At 50.2% G+C, this 24,090-nt stretch overlaps 1 protein-coding gene across 6 annotated transcripts in view; it reads right to left on the bottom strand.

Annotated features, from left to right (window-relative positions):
• ARSG (arylsulfatase G) overlaps window positions 1-24,090 on the bottom strand; it is a 106,315-nt gene that overhangs the window by 23,768 nt on the left and 58,457 nt on the right. For 5 of the 6 annotated variants that reach the window (XM_045984988.1, XM_045984991.1, XM_045984987.1 and 2 more), the window contains exons 3-8: window positions 20,701-20,888; window positions 16,894-16,941; window positions 14,714-14,825; window positions 12,021-12,158; window positions 4,603-4,799; window positions 3,389-3,469 (exon numbers count right to left, since the gene is read on the bottom strand). In XM_045984988.1, the coding sequence (XP_045840944.1) occupies window positions 3,389-3,469; window positions 4,603-4,799; window positions 12,021-12,158; window positions 14,714-14,825; window positions 16,894-16,941; window positions 20,701-20,888 (764 nt within the window). Of the gene's footprint in view, window positions 1-3,388; window positions 3,470-4,602; window positions 4,800-12,020; window positions 12,159-14,713; window positions 14,826-16,893; window positions 16,942-20,700; window positions 20,889-21,619; window positions 21,766-24,090 lie in introns of all 6 variants that reach the window. The other variant, XM_045984990.1, reaches the window with a different exon arrangement.

Below are 24,090 nucleotides of genomic sequence, written 5' to 3'. Positions count from 1 at the left end.
TCACCCTCCAGGGCTTGGTGGAAATGAGTCGAGTCTTGCCCCCCTGCCCCGCCCTCAGCCCTGCTGGCATACGAAGGGTCTTCTAAACGTCAGCAAGGGGCCGGGAAGACTAGGAAATGGGGGTAGGGGACGAGTGTTGAAGGTACAGGCAGTTTTCACTGGGGGAGGGAACGGCGGAGGGCTGGGCAGAGGTGAGGGCCGCACCCGCAGCAACCGTGCTCCATGCCGCTGAACCGTACACATCAACAGGGTTAATCTTCTGTTACAAAGTCTATAAAATGTAATCACGTCGCCTTTACTCATAAAGCCTTTCCAAGATTCCACATTTCTTTAGAATTAAGGCCAAAACGGTCTGAAGGAAAATGAAAGACCCTTGACCCCTGGTCCCAACTCTCCCTTTGGCTTTGTCTCCCCCTGCTTTATTCTCTCCTACGAGCTCCAGACACACACACAGCTGCTGGGCAGCTCCCCTGCGAATCCCTAGCTGTGGCCTACTCATTCTTCGAAACTCAAACCACTCGGGAAACCCTTCCTGTCTCTCTCCCTGGTGAGCGAGATGCCCTTGCACTTCCCTTTATCTTGGAGTCCTTGTCCAGGATTATAATCTCCCGCCTCAGCAGAAGCTCCCAGCACAGTCCAACTGAACTGCCTGCAGTGACAGAAATGTTCTCTATTCACACTGTCCAATATGGCAGCCACCAGCCACCAGCCACATGTGGCTTCCGAGCCCTTGAAGTGTGGCCAGGATGTCTGGCACACGAGACAGGGGAGCTCTCGACAGAAGGGGCTCAGATTTTTCATCTGCATCAAAAATCACCTGAAGGACACGGTAAAACACAGATTGCCAGGATCCCACCCCAGAGCTGCTGACTCGGTAGGTCCAGGGCGAGGTCCTACAACTCACGCATCTAACAAGTCCTCAGGTCGCACTACTGCTGCGGGTCTGGGACCACTGACTGGCAGCTACTGGTCTCGATCTGAAAGTTCTAGGCCCATATGGTTTCCACATGGATATTCAGGCTAGGCAGTTCCAGGAGCTGCTGGACGAGCCACCTCAGTGTCCCCGAGAAGCCTGTGAGAAATGCAGCGTGTCCATGGCCACACCGGACTTGCTGAGTCCGAACTGCAGGATCTCCAGGGGACTGTCTGCGCATTAAAATCTGGGAAACACTGCTCCAGACTGTCCCTCCTAAAAGTCAGGCACGTTGTTGATCTTCGCGTCCCTAGCACAGAGCCCCGCATGGGGCTCAATCCCCCCCACCCTGAGATCACGACCTGAGCCCAAACCAAGAGTTGGAAGCTTAACCAACTGAGCCACCCAGGTGCCCCTCATAACTGTGTTTCTCACGTGGCAAAGAACTTCCCTCAAAGAACAGAGCCCTATGCCCCATCGTGATACCTAACTCACTATTTCAAAACCGTCTCATAAAGAGGAGAGAAACAAGATAAGGCTGGTCTAGATAGGAGATCAGAGGTCAGCTTCTTAGGGAACAGACAGCTATCTCCAGAGGAGCCACTTACTGACGCAGGTCAACGTGCCCTAGCCAAGATCTCCATAGCCTTCTAGAATTTTACCTTCAAGAGTCCTGATTTCGGGCTCGTTCAGACTTTTCAACTGAACACTGAAGCCAGTAGCCTTGGCCTGCGAGAGGAGCAATTACAATCAGCTAACGCAAACCACTCCCGGCTCCCACCCCATCTCTCTAGCCGACTGCTGCAAGGACGAGGCACATTTATACCCTCTTTTCAGTCTGGCAGCTTTTTCTGCCCATTTCTCCGGAGAGCGTTCCTGAATGAGACTGGTCAAAGCGGTCGCTATGTTTGGAGAGAAACAACAGGTGAAGCTGACCCATCACCGAACGGGGAGGGATTAGGACACCAAGTTCTCCTGACCCCCAACTCGAAGCTCGGGGCACAAGACCTGTGAAGTTCTTGGGGGATCTGACTGGACTGACAGCAGGCTGAAAGTGACAATGGTCGGCACTTCCTTCTTGCCACCAGCCATGAGATACATGAACATTCTTGTTTCTAGGTAACTACAGATATTCTGCCAGACTAACAGGAAAAGCAGTTTGCGTCCTCTGACCTGAAGACAGTGGAAGCCATAGCCCAGGAGGCTGGACAGCCAGGAAAGCCCAGCCTAGGGAGGGGGGAATCCCCCAAGCCCACCTCTGAACCCCCTGGATACAACCACCTTCCAAAAGATTTATTTTAATCTTTTAGGACACAAATAAGACCAGTTTGTTGGGAGAAAAAAAAAAAAATCACACATAAACCCTCCTTCCCCCACCAAAAGATAATTACAGCTAATTTTTTGTGAACTTTTGATACCTCTTCAAGACTGATCCTGAGGATTAGTATGCTTATTTTCATATAATAAAATCAAACTTAATATATTGCTTTGTAACCTGCTTTACTCACTGAGAAGTACTTAGGGCAAGTGTTTCCAGGTCAATAATATGCATCACTCTAGTGGTTCCCGAGAATTTCCTTAAATGTGCTCATCACCATTTCCTTAAGCACTCTTCTCTCACTGGACAGTTGGGTAAAGCCCAACTATTAAAAAAACAAAAAACCCATGTGATGACCATCCTTTCACATCTATTACTGTGCACTTGGCTAATCAGGAAGAACTGATGCATCAACAGGCATATTTTCCAAGCCTTCGGTCCTTACGGCCAAACTGTCCCCAGCTCAGCAGCTGCCTTAGAAAGTGAGGTCCTTGGACGGCAGCTTTCCCAGAGCACATGGCACTGAGCTGGGCGCTGAGAGAGGTTTAAGTGGAAAGAGGCAGTGTCATGTAGCGGGAAGCTCACTGACTCCAACCTGCGGAGCAAGCCTGCGCCCCCATAAGCCATGTGACCCTGGGCAAGTTATTAGCTTCTCTGAGGCTCTCCTTCTTCATAGGTAAATAGACGTGTTAAGACCCACTTTCCCACGCTCTAAGGTTTAGGGATAATGTGTATAAAGACCTTGCATATTTATGCCCTGAATGTGTCCTAAATGGATGAAATGAATCCCTGGTTGGATGGACGGAGAGATGACTGAAAAAAATAAAAAAGGAAAGAAAAGAAGCAAGGAGGACGAGCAAGGGCAGTGGGATGAAAGTCAAGGTGAAGTGTATTTGTTGGAAGGTGGGACTGAGGGCCCAACCCCTGAGGGAGTCCGGGGCAGTGGGACGTGGGGTGGTTCAGGCTGAGTAGAAACTCTCATCTCTCCGTTGATTTCTTCCCCAGGAGGTGGTGGCTGGCGAACAGCTTTCCTGGGTTTCATAATGATGGCCACCCAGAAGGCCTGCAGAGAAGCTGATCCTCCCAGAAACAGACCCCACAGTGAGCCTGGGCTCAGCATCCCCAGTAGGAGGCGCCAACCCCAGCTGAGTCCCTACCTTGATGAACTTGCCACGATCCAGTGAAGGGACCCACGCTACCTGCCAGCTCACACTTCTGAGCCCATGGGCCGTTGTCTCCTGGAAACCAAAAGAAGCAATATGTAGCGATCGATAGGCTCATGGATGCTTTTGCCAATTCTCTCTCCCTGGTCCCCTATCCCTGTCTCAGTCAGAGAAGAATCTGTAAAAACAATTATGATCCCTGCCCCTGAAGCATGACCTGTCTTAAGAGGCCTGCCTCGGGGCGCCTGGGTGGCTCAGTGGTTTAAGCCGCTGCCTTCGGCTCAGGTCATGATCGCAGGGTCCTGGGATCGAGTCCCACATCGGGCTCTCTGCTCGGCAGGGAGCCTGCTTCCCTCTCACTCTCTCTGCCTGCCTCTCTGCCTACTTGTATCTCTCTCTGTCAAATAAATAAATAAAATCTTTAAAAAAAAAAAAAAAAAGAGGCCTGCCTCTACTGGGCACTCAGAGAGGTGGGCTTTCCCTGCCCCGAGTTAGCCCCAGGGGGACATTCTTGTATTAGATACTATTATCTTCTATATAGTTTTATAACTGTCCTTAGCCCTGCAGCTCTTTCTTGAGCGTCCAGGGGGCACCCAGCGCCTCCCCGACATGATCTCATGATCATCCAACACGCTATGCAGTAGACACTATCGTGAGCTCAGTTTGGTACGTGAGGAAACAGGCTCAGAGACGGTAAAGAGTCCCTGCCCGAGTCCCTGCCTGCCCCAAGAGCAGGGCTTGCAACCACTGCCCCCATTCCAGACAGGAACCCAGGACCCACAACGCCTGGGTAGGCCCTTTCAACAGCTCTCTAGTTCAGCCCACTCGGTCAGAAGATGTGACCTGGTGACCGGTAGCAACTGGGGTCTTTGGGACTGGGAAGATGGTGAGGAAGGAACCTGAGAACCACTCGAGGACTACACAGGTTTGCAATGTCAAAGTCACTGCCCAGATGGCCCTAACTCAATACAGAAGAGGCCAGCAGGGTACCTGCTCTCTGCGCAAACTCTCCCAGCGGCTCAGCCTTGGAGGCCGCAGTGGGCAGGTGTTTGGCACTCAGGCCAAAAAACACTAGCAGGACGCCAAGTCCAAAGCAAGCTCCCTGCCCCGCGAAAAAGGATCACTCAGCCGGATTCTGCTCTTCAGAGCAGGGGTGCGCAGGGTTATCCATTAGATCTCAGTGAGCTGGCTGGGGTGCACTACTTCACCTGTAAACCAGAGGAATGTGTTTTCTTTCGCTGTGTGGTCAACTTTGTCCTTGATCTGGCCCACCAGGCTATCCATCTCCCGGAGACATGCGCTGTATGGCCTCTGGCCCCGTGAGTCTGCTGAGAGCTGCGTTCTGGATAAGGGCACGTGCATGTGGGCCAGGCCCACGTACAGCAGGAAGGGCCTTCCGCTGGCACTGAAACAGGAGAGCCAAGAGGTGATTTTCCAGAAGGCTCAGCAGGCTTGTCCAGGGTCTCTGTGGCTCTCCTCTCAGAGAAAAGCCCCAGGACACCCTCTGCCCTGTGCTCAGGAAGCACACATGGGTCTACAGCCTTCCAAGGGAAGGTGGAGGTCATCTGGTTAGCCAGTTAAAAACTGGGACTCCTCGTAATCATTGTGAGTGCCCCCTGTCCCTGACTTGGAGCTTATTAAATGTGATTCATGCTGTCTAAATTCACCGTTGTAGTAACCCTCAAGTTCCCTTTCCCAGATGAAGCATCAGAGGCTCAGGGAGACAAAAGGACTTGCCCAAGGTTACCTAAAATAGCAAGTGATAGAATCTGGATTCAAATTCCCATCTGGCTGACCTGCTGCCCTTTAGAATCCAGGGTAGACGTAGTCTAAAACTGTCTCTGCTCTTTCACAACCTCCAGGCCCTCACATCCATTCCCAGCCTCAGCCCTTTCTAGGAGGTAAGTGGATGACTCGCGATGACCACAGGCAATTTCAAGGGCGCACGTGAGCACCGGGAATCTCTAGAACAAGGCCCTATTAGATGCCGAGGCGCTGGCTGCTCCCATTCTAACCCCACTGATTTACCTCCAGAGCATGGAGAGAGCCCAGGTTTTCGGCTTCCTGTCTGTCCCCTACACATCCCCCCCCCCCCCGCCCCACCCCAGGCAAGGACCAGGATCCAGCCTCGCCCCTTCTGAAACTGCAGGGAATTTCATGGAGCCCCCACAGACCACACCTGCTGGGGAGGGTGTCTTTCAGGGGATCTATTAAGTTGGAACAGAGAAGTGATAGAAGCCCAGGTCTTTCCTACACCAGCTCCCCGCCGGAGAGAAGAGTTTCACATTGGCCCTGCATGAGCTTAGCCCAATTTACACCAGCCCATGTCAAGTCCTCTGAGTGGTCCCCAGCTCGGCCTCAAATGCACTGTCCCCCATGTCCTGACTCCCGGGACTGTGCCTGTATTCAGCTCTCATCGTCAACAGGCATAAAAGTCAGGACACAAGTCCCACGGCTAGGACCTCACCTCCATCTTAACCAACAGTTTCTCGGCAATACTTGTAGGGCCGCGTTGCCCAATGCAGCAGCTACGACTCACGTGCGGCTACTTAGGTTTTAATGAATGAAAACTAAATAAAATGAAGAATTCAGTGTCTCACCGGCTAATGCGCAGATGAGCCTTGAAGACACTATGCTAAGCGAAAAAAGCCAGGCGCCAAAGGACAAACACTGCAGGATGCCACCTAGAGAAGGTCCTGAGAGTGGTCAACTTCGTAGAGAGAGAAAGCAGGACACTGAGCACTGAGACTGGAGAAAAGGGGAAACTGGCTTCTAATGGGCACAGAGTTTCAGGTTAGAATGATGAGAAAAAGTTCTGCAGACGGATGCCAGTGACGGTTGTCTAACAATGTGAATGCACTTAATGCCGCTGAAATGTACACTTCAGGGGGTCAACTTCATGCTATGTCTATTTATCACTATATAGGCATAAATAAAAATTCTCTATATTATATGATAGATATTATCTATTCAACTCACTGTTTCAGTTGCCCAAGCCAGCTATTTCAAATGCTCAGCAGCCACAGGTGGCTGGTGGCTGCCACCTTGGACAGCACAGACGGAGAACATGCTCATCCTGGTGGATGGCTGTGGTGGTGGCTAGTGCTGATTTAGTGTCTGTTGCCTGCTCTCCCGGGGACGATAATGTACAGTTGTGTAAGTTGTGTCCTGCACCAGGACATCCAGCTGAGAGAATGATTAAATGCCTAATTCCAGCCCACAGTCCACTGGCCACCCCAGGCGCCCCGGCAGAGATCAGCAGCCACCCAGAGGGGGCTCCTGTTTCTAACAGGCAGACACCACGCGGCAGTGGCGCGCGGCTGGAGTGGGCTCCAGCTCCAGGAATTTTGCAAGCTCGTTGTTACACATGACCATCATTAAAAATTAAACGGTATCAGCTTACAATGAAATAAATCATGTGAAAAGCCAAAGTCATAAATCCTTACAATTTATCGCATCCTGATTATTCCACTACGTTTTACTACTAACATGCCTTGAGATTATCTCTTGCATCTGTGTGGTGCCATCTGACCGTGTCCTCTGGTGCATCTTTTACTAAATCCACGATCAGTGACATCTTGTTTGTGGCCTGAAATTAGCCAGTGTGAGACTATTCACACCACGGAAGTGGACAAATGTTCCAAATCAGGGCTTCCCTGCCCCGCCATAGAGCGCTGGTTGTTACTTATTTACCAGGTGGGGAGCGGGGGAGGTTCCACCACCCATACTTTGTCCCATCCCCATCATGAGGCTCTAAACTTCCACCTTTAATCAAAGTCCTGTCAGCACCTCAGGCCAGAGGCTGAGAGACGTGTGCCAGGCTGAACAAAAGCAGCGGACAGAAAGTACACGCTCTGGACACCTGCCTCCAAATCCCCGGGATTTTTATTTCATGGCTGTGTGACTCTGGGCAATTAACATCACTTCTGTCATCTCTACGATGGGGATGCTTTCAAACCCCCCCCCGCCACCCGATAGAGCTGTGATTGTTAACTGCCTATAGTTAATAAATGATAGCCTTGTTATTGATAATTCTTAATAATACATGATGCGTGGTGCTCAGCGATATACCTCTTTACCCGCATCCTGATGCCACGCTAGAACTCAGGGAGACAGCATCAGGCGGAAACCACGCACATTGGCTCCCTGGGCGCACCTATCCCCCAAGCCAGCCCGGCAGTACGCTCCTGTGCTGCACATAATAGTAGTAATATCATCATAAGGAGTGGAGGAAGTCTGCTGCTTTCTAGAGAAGAAAATGCTGATTATGTCATTTGATATATTTAGATATATATTATATATTCATCATGTATTTTATTATACATTATATATAATACATGTATTTCATATATATGACACACACACATATATGTATGTTTAGGCACCAACACAGAATGAGGCTAGAAGAACTTGCTCAAATCTACCAAAAGGGGTTATGTCTGGGGTGTGGTATTCGGGCTGGTTTTTTTTTTTTCTATTTGTTTGTCTCTGTTTTCAGCGATTTCTAAAGGAGACACATAATTGGTGTGGCAAAATGAGTGGAGTAGTGAGTGAGCAGAGAAGAAAAAAAAAGTCAGATGTCAGAGAGGACATTCCAAGAGAGAGAGGATGGGGCATGGCATGAAGGCATGCTACAGATTAAAACCCAGGACAGCCAACTATGGACAAAATCATCAGAGCTGAGAGAGACCTCTCAGAAAAGGTCCCCAGTGTGCGCTTGGCCAGAGAGCCAGACCTGCAGGTGGAACCAGGAGAGGTAGGCATCTGCCTGGTTGGCTTCTGGCTTGGACAAAGGGTCTCTCTGGAATGGACTTGCCTCTGCATTTCTCCACCTTTCCCCGGGCTTCAGTGTTCAAGACACTGTTCTCAAACCCAGACGTGAACCCAGGTCCCTGTTCAGAAGTACACGGGGGCTCCACTGCAGCCCCACCCAGCAGCCCAGCGTTTGAGGCCATTCCCAACCTGGGTCCCTTCTGGCCCTACCTTCTTCCTGCCCAGAGACTCTTCCTATATGTGCCAGCTTCTCAAACACCTCACCTTCTGCCCTCCTGTGACTTGATCATGGAATTCCTCTCTGGCAGTAACTTCCTGGTATCTTGCCTAAACACATTTACTCAATTCTTAAGATTTAGCTCAAAAGCCAACACCCCTCCTCTGCTCCCAGATCACAGCTTCCTGCTGCCTGCCCGTCTTCCCCCTTCCTCACCGTCGTCATCAGGATTGATGATACAAACTGAGTGAAAGTCGGCTTTCCACAAATCTGCTTCCCTACTAGCTTGTGAGCCACTCAAAAGCGAGGACAGATCTAATTCACGTCTGTACCCCTAGCACAACACTGGCACATCTTTAGGGCAAGATAAAATCCCTCACTCGTTATTCACTCATTCTGTGAATATTTATTAAGTTCTAAGTAGGCCCCAGGCACTGGGGATAGAGCCAGGAACATGACAGGATTTCTACCTTCTTGGAGCTTCACATCGAATGGGAAACAGGAGAGGAAAATGCAACTAAAAATTGAATCAGATAATTAGTTACGAATTAATAGGAGTAATGGAGAAGAACTACATACGAGGGTGCTGTGGGACGGTGTCATGGGGGAACCAGGCCGGGTCTCGGGTGAGGCAAGAGATCCCTAAGACGGTGAGGCCTACAGGACAGGGGCTACAGGTGGGCTGCTCTGGTGGCCACTGGGGGCAGGCAGAACAGCGCCAGGGAGAAGCTGCAGGAGAGGAAGACTCCAGGAAGACTGCCCAGCTGTTCCTTAGCTCCTTCTTTGCCTCACTCTGTATTCATCGGCGCCTTGGCACAGGAGAGAGGGGAAAGAAGGGGGCAGAGGGAGTGGGCATGAGCTTCTCCTGAACCCGGAGCCCCGATGCAGGTGCCAGGTTGGTGGGTACAGGTGAGCGCTGGGTGAATGGAAGATGGGGGAGGGTGATGCAGGGGCAGGGTCAAGGAGTCAAGTATGGGAGGGAATCAAGACTTTGACGTGGCTTGGCTCTCTTGGCTCCAGCCCAGAGAGGCAGGGGGGCTCGTCTGTCGCCTGTGCACCTCTGGGACCTAGTTCCGAATGACGAACGCTCTGCCACGTTGACTACGCACTCTGATTTCAGATAGCCTGAGCTGTTGCTCGTGCCTGGGCCCAGCACACTCGTCCTTGTCAGGCCCCGTGTCCCCTATTCAGGCTCAGCGGACCACCCCAGACCCTGAGGTGGCGGGGCGGCGATAGGACGGGCAGCTCCATGACCCCGGAGCCTACGACATCTTCTCTCTTTCTTGTCAGTTAAGAGCTTTGCGGGCTGTTTAAAACACCCAGATCAAGGGTTAGCTTTGGGCATGCTGCCAGGTCAGGGGTCGAAATACTACTAATGATCTAAGTAGAAACTTTTGCAGAAGTCAGGGGAGGGCTTCTTGCATGGGGAAGCGGGAAACCTCACTCTTGTGACTCCTAGTAGTTTTGACACACAGGCCTAGCTGGGGGAGGGCCTGGCCCTGGGGGCAAGGGTCACAGTTGAGGACTGCCTATCCAGGGGCCCCTTCTTGCTGGTGTTCCAAAAATCAAGGATGAATTGGGAAGTCAAATTAAAGAAATGAGCGTGCCTGAGGATTCTTTTCCATAAGGTCAAAAGGCAAAGGGATTCATGTGACTTTTTACTTAATAACTAATTAATGAATTAGGAAACCCTTCACCTTTTTCATATAAGGAAGTTGTTCGTGGATTTGTCTGTCTTGTAAATGATTAGTTAACTGGTGGATGAAGAGTCCCGTGCCCATGTGAGAGCACGTGGGCTCCTCCCTCACCCCCAGCGGGCTGCCACTCCTCTGAGGATTCTGTGCTGTCCCAAGCACTGAGGACTGAACTGTCCCTACCAGCCATGAAGGGTCCACCTGTCCGGGACACAGGGATCCGAACCATCTCCAAGCTCCAAGGAGCAGAGACATGTTCAACCCTCCAGATGGGAGAAGGGCTTGCCTGTTTCATACCAGACACCTGGGGAAAAAAAGCCAGCATTTCTCAGAAAGCCCTGAAAAACTTTTAAGCTGCGATCCCTGAAGCCCCAATAGGCTGCTCTCCAGATTCAGGCCATAAGGAGGTTTTATGATTAGGAATAAATCGCTGCCTCCACTCTGCCTGCTGTCCTGTTCTCCAGAAAAATCTGTGGCTGAGCAAGGGGTTGGGGCGATTCTTGTACAGTCAAGGACCGATAAGCTCAGTGATCCGCAGGTGGAGTCCATTTTTAATTCTGCACAAGCAGACAGGCATGCAACAGGTTTTTTCTTGCCCTCTTAGGCTAAGGCTGTGGAGAATACCAAAGAACCTGCTGGAAGATGTCCCACCGCCCTGGAGGAGTTTGTAGTCTTGGGAGAAAGATGAGCCGAGCACACCCAGGCTCGGTAGAGGCCAGAGCAAAGGCAGCTGTGAAGGGTTGGGCGAGGCCGAGGTGGGAGGGGCGAGGTAACCCCGAGTGGGCACAGGCCTGCACCGCTCCGCCCGGGGGTGCGCACCCAGGGGTGTGGCATGGTTCTGCTTTCAGTGTTTTATTATTCTTCAGGAGTCATTTCTAACATTTAAAGATCAGGAGATTCCACACATGGACGAGGTAGCTCATGTGTCTTGTGAAAGAGACGGATCTGACGGTCTCGGCTCCCACTCCCTAAAGAAGCCCCAGGTAACCAGAGCTACCTACCCAGGCAGGTAGCAGCTGCTCCCTCAGAGGGGGCCTGTGCTTTCAAGTTCACCATAGGCCCCATCACTCCTTAATGCTTACACTCAGCCTGCTTCCCTCCAAAGCTACCAGGGCCCTGTAGATGCTGAAGTTTGTAACCTCTGTGTGTTACATTGAATAATGGCCCCCAAAGGTATCTTGGGTCCCATCCCAGGAATCTGTGAGTGTTACACGTTATGGCAAGAGAGACGTTGCGGGTGAAACTGAATTAAGGATCTGGAGTTAGGGAGATGATCCTGGATTCAGCTGGAAGACCCTAAACAAAATTCCAAGTGTCTTTAAAAGAGGGAGGGAGAGGGAGATTTGACTACAGAAAAGAAGAACACAAAGGGATGATAGAAGGGCAGATGAGAATGATGGGGCCCTAAGCCGGAAGAGAAGATGGAAGAGCCAAGAAACATTCCTCCTCTAGAACCTCCAGAAGATCGCCCCGCTGATACCTTGATTTTAGCCCCATTGGACTCATTATGGGCGTCCAGCCTCCACATCTGGAGGAGAGTAAGCTGCTGCTGTTTTAGCCAGTAAGTCGGCGGTGAGTTTGTTACCGCAGCAGTACAAAGCTACTCCACCCTGCCAATTAATGAATCAACAAATGCCTTGAGTGCCCAGAACACAGCGGCGGGCCCTATGTCCAGGAGCTTAGAGGAGAGGACAGAATGATAATGACAACAGAGCACAATCTGAGCCAGGATGGGGAAAGCTCCCAGGAACTCTTGGAACATACCTACAGAGCTTCTCACCCAGGCCTGGAGATCCCAGGGGAGACTGTTCTCCAGGGAACATACACGCATCCATCTTTGTTGTGCAAAGGAACTCCAGCATGGCTTGCAGGGGTCCTGAGGCCAGGGGACATGCGGGGTGGGGGCCGGAGGGGCAGCCCCGGGGAGCCAGGGGACTCTTACCTTGCATGCTGGATGAACTGGGTAGCTTTCTCAGCATATTTCTGCGCCAGGCTGCTCAGGTTCACGGGCTGCTCCACGATGTTGAGGTTTTCATAGAGAGGAAGGGCCACATCAGTGTAACAGTCCCTCTCAAGGTTCCTGTGTGGAAACCACAGATGGTATTCATTTCCATGACCGAAGTAGCCATTGTGTCGAACAAAATGCTTTTATGCAGTGATATGCATGAATACAAAACACTTAATAACCTGCCCCAGATGATTTTTCCCATCTGTCATTTCCTCCAGGGCAAAACCAATAAAAATACCTTCTTCCCTTTCCTTCTAACAGACTTTTATGCTCCTCGGACAAGTCTGGCCACTCTGCAAAGCTCACAAAGACTTCCCTGAGCTACAGACATTATTCCCATTTTGTTGCGAGAGAAACTGAGGTCCAGACAAACTAAACTACTCAAGCTGAGTCCCACAGCCAACCAATAGCCGCCATCCCTGGCTTTTTCCGCTGACCTCCCTAAACAATGGTTTCTGTCTACAGGGCAAGACGCTTGGCGCTTTCCTAGGTCAACCGTTGGGACTGACCTGACGTCTGACCGTAACCCAGATGGCTGAGGACAGTTTAAACATCTCCAACCATGTCTGGAAAATTTGGAGAGGCTTTAGCCACTGGAAAAAGTGGGAGTCAAACCAGTTATAGCTCCTGAACAAAAAAACAAAGTCCATGGTCTGAGAGCTGGAGATGAACTGACCCATGAATGCTCCCACGTGTGTGGCTGAGTAATAACTCTGGCCGTAACCCGTGGGCGAGTTACCTAAGCTCTCAGAACCTGACTCTCCTTATTTCAAGTGTGCCCCTGCCCTCTGATGAGGTCCTGAAAGGACAAACAAGGCAGCGAGTGTTAGAGCTCTGCATGCTGCCCGGGATATGAGTGACACCATCAACCCTCAGCCTTCCACCCCAGCCGCCACAGCGCACCGGGAGAGAAGCTGGGGAACCACGGGAGAGAAGAGGGAATAAGAGGCATCTCAGGGAGGGAAACTGTCCTCATGGGGCAGGGAAGGACTGGAAAGAGGAGAAAACCTCCCATCATACCTAGATGTACACACACTCCCTTCCAAAAGCTTCGGAGACAAGTCAGATTGGGGTAACTAACCACCAAGGGCCACAGTTTTTGGAAAAGGGAAAAAGGATTTTCGCCGTAACAGGTATGCTGCTGCTGACCTCAACGTCACTGTCAAGTTTTCAGGTTGTTATGACTTTGCGGCAACTCCACCATTACCTACAATCTCTCCCCTTCCCCCCCGCCCTCACCCCCACTAAGCCAACCCTTTATTTTCTCTGATTTAACACGGATCTCAAGGGGCCCGGCGACATGTGGCAGGCCACAATATGGCCAACTGTCGCCCATGGGCCGCGGCTCGTAGGGAGGGCAGAGAGACGAGCTATAGCTTCATTTCTCCTGCCGCCACGTGCACACGAATCCCCTGTGCATCCGGTGCAAATGCAGACCCCAGGCCTGCGGGGAGCAGGGGTCTGACGTTCTGCATTCCTGACAAGCACACACGACAGTCACACTGCTGGGCCAGCGACCACAGTCTGAGTGGCACGCGGGCTCTGGACTCAGGAGGACCCGACTGGAATCACCAGCTCTATCTCCTACGGCTGCGGGGTGACCTGGGCAAGCGGGTCCTTACCTGTACCTTTCCAGGGTCCTCACTTCTAAAATCTGGCCAAATACCTGCCTCGCACAATGTCGTGTGGATTGCGGATAAGCACGGAGGGTGCCCACACGGTGATGACTTCTCAGTACGTGGCCTTTATTGCATTAACTATTGTGTTATTAATGAGCCAGTGGAGACTTGCCTTCACCAGGGGCTCAGACACCCGTCACTTTATCAATAACCACAGTGCGCGGGCTGAGAAACAGGAACACCTGGTTTGTGTTCCTTTGTGGCCTGAGTAAAGTTTAGCACCTTTTTCTGATATTAAATGCACCGCACGCTCACTGTAGAATATTGGGAAAATACAAGGAGAAAGAAAGACGAAATGAAAACCCCTTAGTCCGGCAACCAGAGGGAACGAGCCACTGTTAGCGCTTCGGGCTTCCTCCCTGAGTCCCACTGAGTAGGGCCGTGAAGCTACGGACATGGAGGCAGCTAGAGCACACTACTGGTGAGTTGGTTCCTGCTTTTTCATGTACTAGTATGTCCTGAGCATTTCCCATTCCATGGAAGAGGACTTAAAGCATCCCGGGGAGTGACAGCATAGCATTTCAAAGCCGGATGCTCGTTTCTTTGCCGGGGGAGGGGGGTGGCGAAGCTTGTAAGGAGCCCTGAGTGTCTTCTCCCTCTCTCTAGCCCTCTCACGTCCAGTGTCTAGGCCAGGCGAGTGGCCTGGCAGCGAAGCCAGGAGGCAGAGGTGGAGCGAGACCTCACACAGGCAAGTCCAAGGCAGCACCTGGCTCTTCCCAGCTCAGCTAAACAATCCGAGGAAACCGGACTGTTCCAATGAAATAATTTTTTGACGTAACCCTTGCTAAAAGTTTGCTTACACTCCAGGGAAATAACGCAAATTTGCACTAAACCTACTCTTTTTTACTGGCTTAACTCTCCCCTGTGGCCTTCCTCATTGACACCTACTATACCCTGGGGACTTCACCTTGCTCTGGAGCCCACTGCCAGTTGTTTGGATGGGATTACCTTGCTGGTCTGTCGTCCCGTGGACACGCTGGACAAGGAGGGTGGTTATAACCCGGGGTGTCCGTGCAGCCCATATCATGGCTGTATGGGATTCCAAAGTAGTAATCAAATCCTGGAAGAGAAGCAACTGGTGAGCACCCCCACTTGGCTTCTGTTCTATGAGTCTGCATTCTTACACCCAGGACAAAAATTTAATTTTCCACGATTTAACACTGCAGAGCTATGGAGTATGTAATTAAAAGAGGATTTGATTAATATCCCTTTGTAGTATGCGAAAAAAACACTTTGCTGGGTTCTGGCGGTAAGACTAGCTTTGCCAAACATCTTGGGATTAGAATTAACCCAGAGTGGGAGGAAGTGGAGAGAAGTGTGGCACCCCTCCGATCGCCAGTGCACTTACGAACACATTCAGTAAGGAGCTGGTGAAAATCAGATACAGGCATGGCACCGTAAGGCATAAAACAGACTGCCTATAAGGGCCGGGGTAAGATATGCAGATTAAACTAGAAGAGGGTATATCTGAATGTGGGTAATGGAGCACCAGGACAGCGCATCGGGGAAGGGGTACAAGAAGCAGGAGGGGACACAAATGAACTCAGAGACAGGAATCAAGAAACCTCCGAGTACCCAAGCCAGCAGGCTTTTTGAGATGATCTGGTCCAGGGACACAAATGTATGGCGGGTGCTCTCTCCTCTCAGTCCCAACGGCAGACACCACAAATCCAAAATGGGACCACCTCATCCTGCTCAGCGGGATCCTGTCTCAGGATCCATCCCCCACCCAGCATAGGACTCCAGGTTTCGACATCCCAACCTAGTTCAACCTCCTCATTTGTCAAGGAGGAAGCAACCGCAAGCGGGAGACGTATGTTCTGTGGTCATTTTTAGAGGAAAAGCCAGGTCTTCACTTCCTTCACCTGCCACTCCTTACAAAGCACGCATGGAAGATGCTAGGGAAGTCCAGCTAAAAAGATGGGGCACAAGGGAAGAGAGGAGGAGGAAGGAGCACCAGAGGGGAGGAAGGAGTGGGACAGGGTGTTGGCCGGTGGGAGCCCGAGGCTGAAGGTTGGTTGCTGGAAGTTGTTCTCCAAATGCAGAAATCTGCAGAAGCATACGGTCCCCCACACCTAGCAGAGAGCACTGCAGCCTCTTTCCGTGGAGCCAGAGAGAGATCCTGGGGTGGAGTGAGGGGTGGAGAAGTCCGCAAAATACTCAGAGAACCACCGTTAAGGAAAAGCTGCCCGTTTGCTTATAAAATAGCAGGAGCCGCCGGGAAGCAAGCACCAGGGAAGGACCCCGGAGAAGCCTGACCCGCTGAGATAATGACAAGTCACCTTCAAGAGAAAGTCTGTGGGTTCCCATCTGAAAAGGAAGAGGCAGGTCAGGGGGAGAGCAGAGGCCAAAATCCACAACTTTGGAAAACCATCAATAATTCGGTGAATTGGACATTCAGAGAACTCATCAATCAGCAAACTGATTTTCAGGTAATTGGCTCAGGCAGCTTGATCTTGGCTTATTCCCCAAGGTCAGAGAGTGAAAAGTCTGAGGCAGTGAATAGCTACCGGAAGAAGGCAAGACGGGGCATCTCCTGTTTGGGTTTATGGCCTGCTTCTGTGAACCCACTGGACAATTTTTACTTCTTACCACACTGGACATGTCCGGATCTCCCAGGGGCCAAATGTTTCCTGAGATGTGGACACTGATGGGCTCACGATGAGAAAGCCAGAAGGGCTGGCAGGCACCAAGGTGGGGAGGGGGCCAGGAAAGATGCCAGAGAAAAGAATGTGAGACCAAGGGGTGCCATAGGTCTCCCAACCGCACCCAAGTGACCCCGTGAATGAAGACATCCTAACTCGGGAGGGGTGTCCCCCAGAAGCAGAATGGCTTAAACATTTTTTTTTTTTTTAAAGATTTTATTTATTTATTTGACAGAGAGAGAGATCACAAGTAGGCAGAGAGGCAGGCAGAGAGAGAGGAGGAAGCAGTCTCCCTGCAGAGCAGAGAGCCCGATGCGGGGCTCGATCCCAGGACCCTGAGATCATGACCTGAGCCGAAGGCAGCGGCTTAATCCACTGAGCCACCCAGGCGCCCCAGAATGGCTTAAACATTAATGGAAGCCTTTTACACCAAGATCTTTACTTTCTGTTTCCCAGGTAACAAGTATCCCAAAGAATTCTTACCACGGAAGTTGGGGTGATAAGAGCCATGGTGTCCGAGATGCCATTTGCCTGTAGGAAAGCAAGAGAGACGTTCAGAGGGAACCCCCAAGGGGATTCCCAGTGCCTCTGGGGAGCTGAGCAAATACCCAGTCCTCCATCCGTGTTGTCCTTTACAGAAGGCAAGCAGAGAGGCTGCAAATGCTGGGTGAGAGCCAAGCCTCGCTCTCTGGGACTGAGAGGGAGTCCACGGGGACACAGAAAGCAAGCAATGATGACTCAGGACCTATGCAGGAAAGCACACAAAGAAAAAGAAGGCCAGCCTTCACTGGGGGCCCGCAGACGCCAGCAGGCTGAGCTTCTGCCCCTCAAAGTGGGTTCAGTGCCCACAGCAATCCCACAGTGCCCGTTGCACCTGCTCCGACCTCCCTCGTTGAGGCTCTACAAGGACCCAGAGGACAAGTGTGGGCCCCAGATTGCCTTGGAGATGCCTGGTTCCCTCCTACTTTCATCATCTTCCTCTCTGACCACCCTCAGCAGCCCGCAGAGGCTGGACGGAAGACCACCTCCCCCTTTCCGAGGCTGTTCCCCTGCAGAGACTCTGGTCTGGGCGTGCATGGCTGCTCCTCGCTCTGTACATGTGTCTGGTAGGGAGAATGACTGGGCAATGTGTGGCAGAAGCTCTGACCATGTTGAGCTCTCGGACATAATAATTCCACTCGGAGGAGTAAAGACCCCAGGAAAACCACCCACAAGGCAAGGGACAGAGAAAAGAACGTGGTCCAAAGATCTAAACAGTGCCAGCACTGAACAGCACGTAAGAGAAAGAAATGTGCAACTGTGGGAGGATGGCTAAGTAAATTATTTACATGGCCTTGACAAAATACCACCAAACTATCTTTTAGAGACAAATGCATGCAGCGAATGGTAATAATCAGGGAATCTAGGGAAAGGGCAGATGAGTGTCTATTACTCCCTTTTTGCAATTGCTCTGTAGGTTTGGGAAAAAATGTAATATGAAGCAGAGGCAAATGGCTTCGGCACTATGTGGACTGCTTGGATTAAGCATTACGTGGAAATCCAAAATTAAAGTGTTTAACTTATTTCTAAAATTATTAAAGTTATTGTAAAGATGTAAAATTGTATGACATAGAAATATAAAATGATAAGAAGGGGTTAAAAGGAGGACCCAGTGGTGTGTATACAACTAGGTAAAAATACATGACCGTGGGCCAATGTTAGAAGCGAAGCGTGGGTGGGGCAAAGGGGTTTGATATTCTTTTGGTGGGTTGTTTTTTGTTTTTTTTTAATTTTTCCCCTAAGCATGCTTAAAGGAAGTTCATGATGTCAACACATGGATATGGTTGAATATCCTCTAACATGCAAATGGTGGGATGAGCAGTGAGGGGAGAGGGCAGCAGCTGGGCAGTTAATATATAATCAGTTGTTCACCTGGAGTTCAAAGACATGAAGGGGGAAGGGCAAGTGGGACCTGGCTCAGCTCAGGAAGCACCCAGCCCCCTGCTGCCTCATGAAACCATAGAGTCAGAGAGCCCCAGGGGCCAAAGGCTTCTGGGCTGTTAGTATGACCCGGATGCAAGTGATGGGGCCAGTAAGGACACTCAGCCCAGCATGCAGGCTTCACAGTGACTATACCTCAGGGTATGGGCAGGCAGGGATTGAAAAGACGGCATCCTAATTTGTACCTCCTCCCACCGGGGCCTGCCACACTCCAGTTTGACCTTCTATAAAAGTAGGTCCGGGCTGATATCCAAGATCTATAAAGAACGCCTCAAACTCAACACATACAAAACAGATAATCAAGTCAAAAAACAGGCAGAAGCCATGAACAGACGCTTCTCCAATGAAGACATACAAATGGCTAGCAGACACATGAAAACATGTTCCCCATCATGAGCCATCAGGGAGAGTCAAATCAAGACCACACTGAGATACCACCTTACACCAGTGAGAACGGCCAAAACCAACAAGGCAGGAAACAACAAATCTTGGAGAGGTGGTGGAGAAAGGGGAACCCTCCTACACTGTTGGTGGGAATGCAAGCTGGTGCAGCCACTCTGGAAAACAGCGTGGAGGATCCTCAAACAGCTGAAAATAGAGCTACCCTAGGACCCACCAATTGCACATCTGGGTATTTATCCCAAAGATACAGATGTAGGGAAAAGAAGGGCCATCTGTACCCCAACGTTCATAGCAGCAATGGCCACAGTCGCCAAACTGTGGAAGGAGCCAAGATGCCCTTCAACGGACGAATGGATAAAGAAGATGTGGTCCATATACACGATGGAATATTACGCCTCCATCAGAAAGGATGAATACCCAAATTTGCATCAACATGGACGGGACTGGAGGAGATTATGCTGAGTGAAATAAGCCAAGCAGAGAGAGTCGGTTATCATATGGTCTCACTTACCTGTGGAGCATAAGGAATAACACGGAGGACATTAGGAGATGGGGCAGAGACGTGAAGTGGGGGGAGGAACCATGAGAGGCTGTGGACTCCGAGAAACAAACAGGGTTGTAGAGGGGAGGTGCGTGGGGGGATGGGTGAGCCTGGCGGTGGGTATTAAGGACGGCACGTATGCGTGGAGCACTGGGTGCTCTGTGTAAACAATGAATCTTGGAACGCTTCATCAAAAAATAAAATGAAATAAAATAATTCGGAAAAGTAAAAAAGTAAATAAATAAATAAAATTCAGGCTCCTTGACCCAGAGGAGGAGGCGGGGCCGACCCCCGAAACTGGGGCCTCCTGTGGGTTAACACCACCACGGGGCCCTTCCCTTGCCCCTTCAGGGAAGTACAGAGGAGGGAGGCGGGAATCCCACGGGACCAGCTCTTGCGAAGTCGGAATAACAGCACCGGCAGCCTGAGGAGGCCTCTGGGACCGAGACGCCGCCTTGGCCTCTGGAGGCAGGACGAGCCCTGAAGCAAGGCACCAGGGCCAGGCAGGGTAGACACACCGCTTCTGGGCAGTGAGCACCCCCTGGGCCCCCTCGCCCGGCGGAAACTCGGTTTCCTCGCACAGAGAATGGGGGAAATCATCCCTGCGGAAGGCATCTCCCTGCCCTGACGCAAATAAAAACTTAGGGTCAGGCAGGTAGGAACTTCCGAATCACAGGTGCCCACACAGATTTTAAAAGGAAAGGAAGCTGCCGGACAGGAGCCGACGCTGCCGCGTGCCTTCCCCACCCCACGCTCCCACTTACCCCGCTAACTGAAGTCCGGTTTGGTTCCCAGGTCAGAGACGGCCCCACCCCCCCGCATCCGGGTCCTAAGCCCAGTTTCCCAGCCTTCCTTGCAGTGGGGCGGGGCCATGCAAATCCACCAATCAGATGTAAGTGCCTGTCCACGGGTGGGCGTGTCTTTCCCTGCTAGAGGCCCAGCACCTGCTCTCTTTGTTTTTTCCTTCCTTGAAGCCGGATGATAGTGAATGATGCTGAGGCCGCTCTCTTGCAACCAAGGAGCAACAAGCATGAAGACGAAAGCTCACGCACTATGGAGAGCGGAGCAGAAAAATAGAAATGGTTTCCTGGAGCAGCTGAGCCAATGAAAGCAATCACTCACCTCTAAGCTTATTATAATGGGAGGAAAACCTAAATCCTATATGGTTTAGTTCCCTGTTGGGTCTTGTCAATGACTTACAGCTGAAAGATTTCCGACCTTATAGAGCAAGAAATAAACAAAAAGGAGCAGAAGAGGCAGCATGCTGGGTCTTCACAAACGCAAGGCAAGCACCGCAGGAAATGCTATGGGAGATGCGGGGGCGGGGGGGGGGGGAGAGATCCCCGGTTCCAGAGATCCAGTGCTACCTATCATCCCAGTGACGTAGCCAGCTTGCTGCAGCACCTCCGCCAAGGTGGTCTCGTTGAGCGGCAGACCCCCCACAGAGGTGACCGCAAAGTTGTGTGTGACTCCATTGCGGAGGCCAAGCCGGCCAGTGAGCAGGGAGGCCCGAGATGGCGAGCAGGTGGAGGCAGCTGAGTGGAAATCCACAAACCTGCACAGAAAGAAAAGGGATTGGGGTCCTTCCGTCCACAGACAGCCAAACCAAGAGAAGTTCAGTTCCCACCCAGGTCCCAGGATTCCAGTGCTGGGAAAAGCTGAAAGACCACCCCCTGAAAGGACAGGTTAGGAAAATAAAGCTCAGAGAGGTAATGCAGCGAATTCAAGGTCACACGGCTCATTCAGATTGATTTGGTCCCGTATATTTAGGGGATCCTCTTTATCCAAAGATTCCATATTTCAAATTCACGGACTCACTGAAGCCCAACTGTTACCTCCAAAAATCAATACTCATGGCTTTTAAGCCCTCACTCATGGACATTCCAAGATGGACCAAAACATTTTGTTTCCTCACATGCGCATCCCTAGCCGAGGATGACGAAAGTGACCTTGTTTTGGCTCGCATACAGCAAGCAGACATCCACAGTCTACTGAGTGCTATAGTTTTTGCGTTTTTGTGCTTTGTGTTGGTGATTTTGCTGTTTAAAATGGCCTGCACGGGTAGGGCTGAGGGCTGGCTACTTCAGCCATTATAGAGATGTGATGTGCCTTACAGAGAAAATACAAGTGTTAGATAAGCTTCATTCAGGAATGCATTACAGTGCTGTTGGCCATCTCAATGTTAGTGAATCAAAAACTATATTAAATCAAATGTTTTAAGACAGAAACACACATAAAACAAGGTTCTGTGCTGATCTGTTGATAAAAATGTAACCAGAGGCTCACAGAAGCCGAACTCTGTAGATGTTCTGGAAGCGAAGTTTCAGCATTCCTTAATTCAGCGTTCTTGGTGACTTTATACAGGAACTACTGCCAGTAAAAAGAACCTGCTGTATCTATTACACTTAGTCGTTGCTCAACCTTTTTTGGACCTGTGGAGAAATATAAAAGAAGTCTAGCCATTCTCCTACCATCAAGGAATGTGATTAAACTTCATGTCACTAATAATGGGGCAACTGACCTTGTGTGTCCCCTGATAGGATTATACCAAGTTGATAGCATCGAGGATTCTTGTCAAGAACATTTAACCTGAATCTAATCAGACCTCTGGCCCTAATTTCCAGGTTATAGGAAATGTAGCTGATAGAATAACGAATTAAATGACACCACAAGGAAATAATCTAACAAGCCATTCTACACATTCTAAGACAACTGGTGTCACTCTTCAGAAAGTCAATATCTGAGGGAAAAATGGGATAGAGGGGGGATGTTCTGTACTAAAGGACACGAAAGAGACAAACCAAATGTAATATATGATCCTCGATGGAATCCCAGCTCAAACATGCTAATAGCACATGTGGGGGCTAATTAGGGAAATTTAATATGGATTGGATATGAGATGACATTGCGTGATCATTGTCCATTTTCTTGATTATGGCTGTGTAGGAGAATGCTTTTGTTCTTTTTTCTTTTCTTCCAGTTGTATTGGCATATAACATTGTATTCATTGAAGGGGTACAACATAGTGATTTGATAAATGTATATATTGGGAAATGATTGCCACAAAATTTGGTGAATGGCCATCACTTCCCATAGTTATGAGGTTTTTTTTTTCTTGTCATGAGCATTTTAAGATCTTCTCTCTTAGCAACTTTCAAACATACAATACAGTGTGGTTAACTAGAATCACCATGCTATGTATTACATGTCTAGAACCTACTTATCTCACGAAGGGGAACTTGTACCTTTCAACCCCCTTCACCCATTTCCCCCTACCCCTACCCCCACCCCTGGCAACCGCCAGTCGATTCTCTGCATCTGTGAGTTTGATTTTTTTAGATTCCCCATACACTTGAGATCATATAATATTTGTCTTTCTCTGTCTGAGTCCTTCTACCTCGCATAATGTCCACACCCATGTTGTCACAAATGGTAGGATTTCCTTCTTTTTTACAGATGAATAATCTTCTGTTGTCTCTGTATATCACATTTTTTATTTCATCAGGAATATATTATTATTACACTAAGGAAGTTATTACATTAAGAATGTTTTCATTTTTAAGAATATATGCTATGATATTTATAATAAAGGAGCACTCTGCACTCTTCCAATGACTCAGGAAAAATACCACCCTATTTACAGATAGAACAACTACCAGCAAAAATGGCAAACTCTTCATAACGGTGGGGTATACTGGTGTTTATGTGACCAATCTTTTCACTTTCTTTTATGTTTGAGATTTTTAATATTAGAAGTTAATAATTGGGGCACCTGGGTGACTCAGTGGGTAAAGCCTCTGCCTCCAGCTCAGGTTTTAATCTTGGGGTCCTGGGATCGAGTCCCACATCAGGCTCTCTGCACAACGGGGAGCCTGCTTCCCCACTCCCCCGCCTGCCTCTCTGCCTACTTGTGATCTCTCTCTGTTGAATAAATAAATAAAAATCTTTTTTAAAAAGTTAATAATTGGGGCACCTGGGTGGCTCAGTGGGTTAAGGCCTCTGCCTTTGGCTCAGGTCATGATCTCAGGGTCTTAGGATCGAGCCCCGCATCGGGCTCTCTGCTCAGCGGGAAGCCTGCTTCCCTTCCTCTCTCTGCCTGCCTCTCTGCCTGCTTGTGATCTCTGCCTGTCAAATGAATAAATAAAATCTTTAAAAAAAAAGTTAATAATTAATGTATAATATTAAAGTTTCAAAAGGATGACAACCCGGAGTCTAGAATGAGCAAGGCAGTGGCAAGGTCAAGGCCTGAGCCTGACGGGAGGGTAAAGAAGATAGGGAGGTGCGGCTTAAAATAAAGCTTGGCGACTTGGAACCGCGCGTGTCCAGGGTGACTGGAGGCGGGTCCATCTGCTGAGCCGCCACCCTGGGTAGAGCCAAGCCCAGGGTCTGGTGGGTAAGAGACTGGCCCACAGACACCAGGTCAGCACAACCGAGCAGGCCTCAGTGCCTTGCCTCTCCTCTCCTCTCCGGGGTCTGCAGAATGCAACCTCCTTCCCAAGGTCGGCCGCCCGGTACGCTCTCCCAGATTTTTGCATGGCCTTTCTTGGCTCCTCAGTTTTCCTGCAAGGGGGCCTCTGTTGTCCTCTAATCAGGCACCCTGGGGTGTACATGGTAACACTGACCCCAACCCCAATTATCTGGTTTATTTTTGTATCTTTTCATTCTGGGCCATCCTCCCTCCATGCAAGCTCCCAGCAAGGAGGGCTTGGCCCATGCCGCTAGCTGCTTATCTCCAGCTCCTAGAACAGGGCTCTGTA

Source organism: Meles meles, chromosome 18, assembly GCF_922984935.1.
Source record: "Meles meles chromosome 18, mMelMel3.1 paternal haplotype, whole genome shotgun sequence".
In the NCBI taxonomy this organism is placed as follows: Eukaryota; Metazoa; Chordata; class Mammalia; order Carnivora; family Mustelidae; genus Meles; species Meles meles.
The sequence above is the reverse complement of the archived record's forward strand: the minus strand, read 5'-3'. Positions and strand labels throughout refer to the sequence as shown.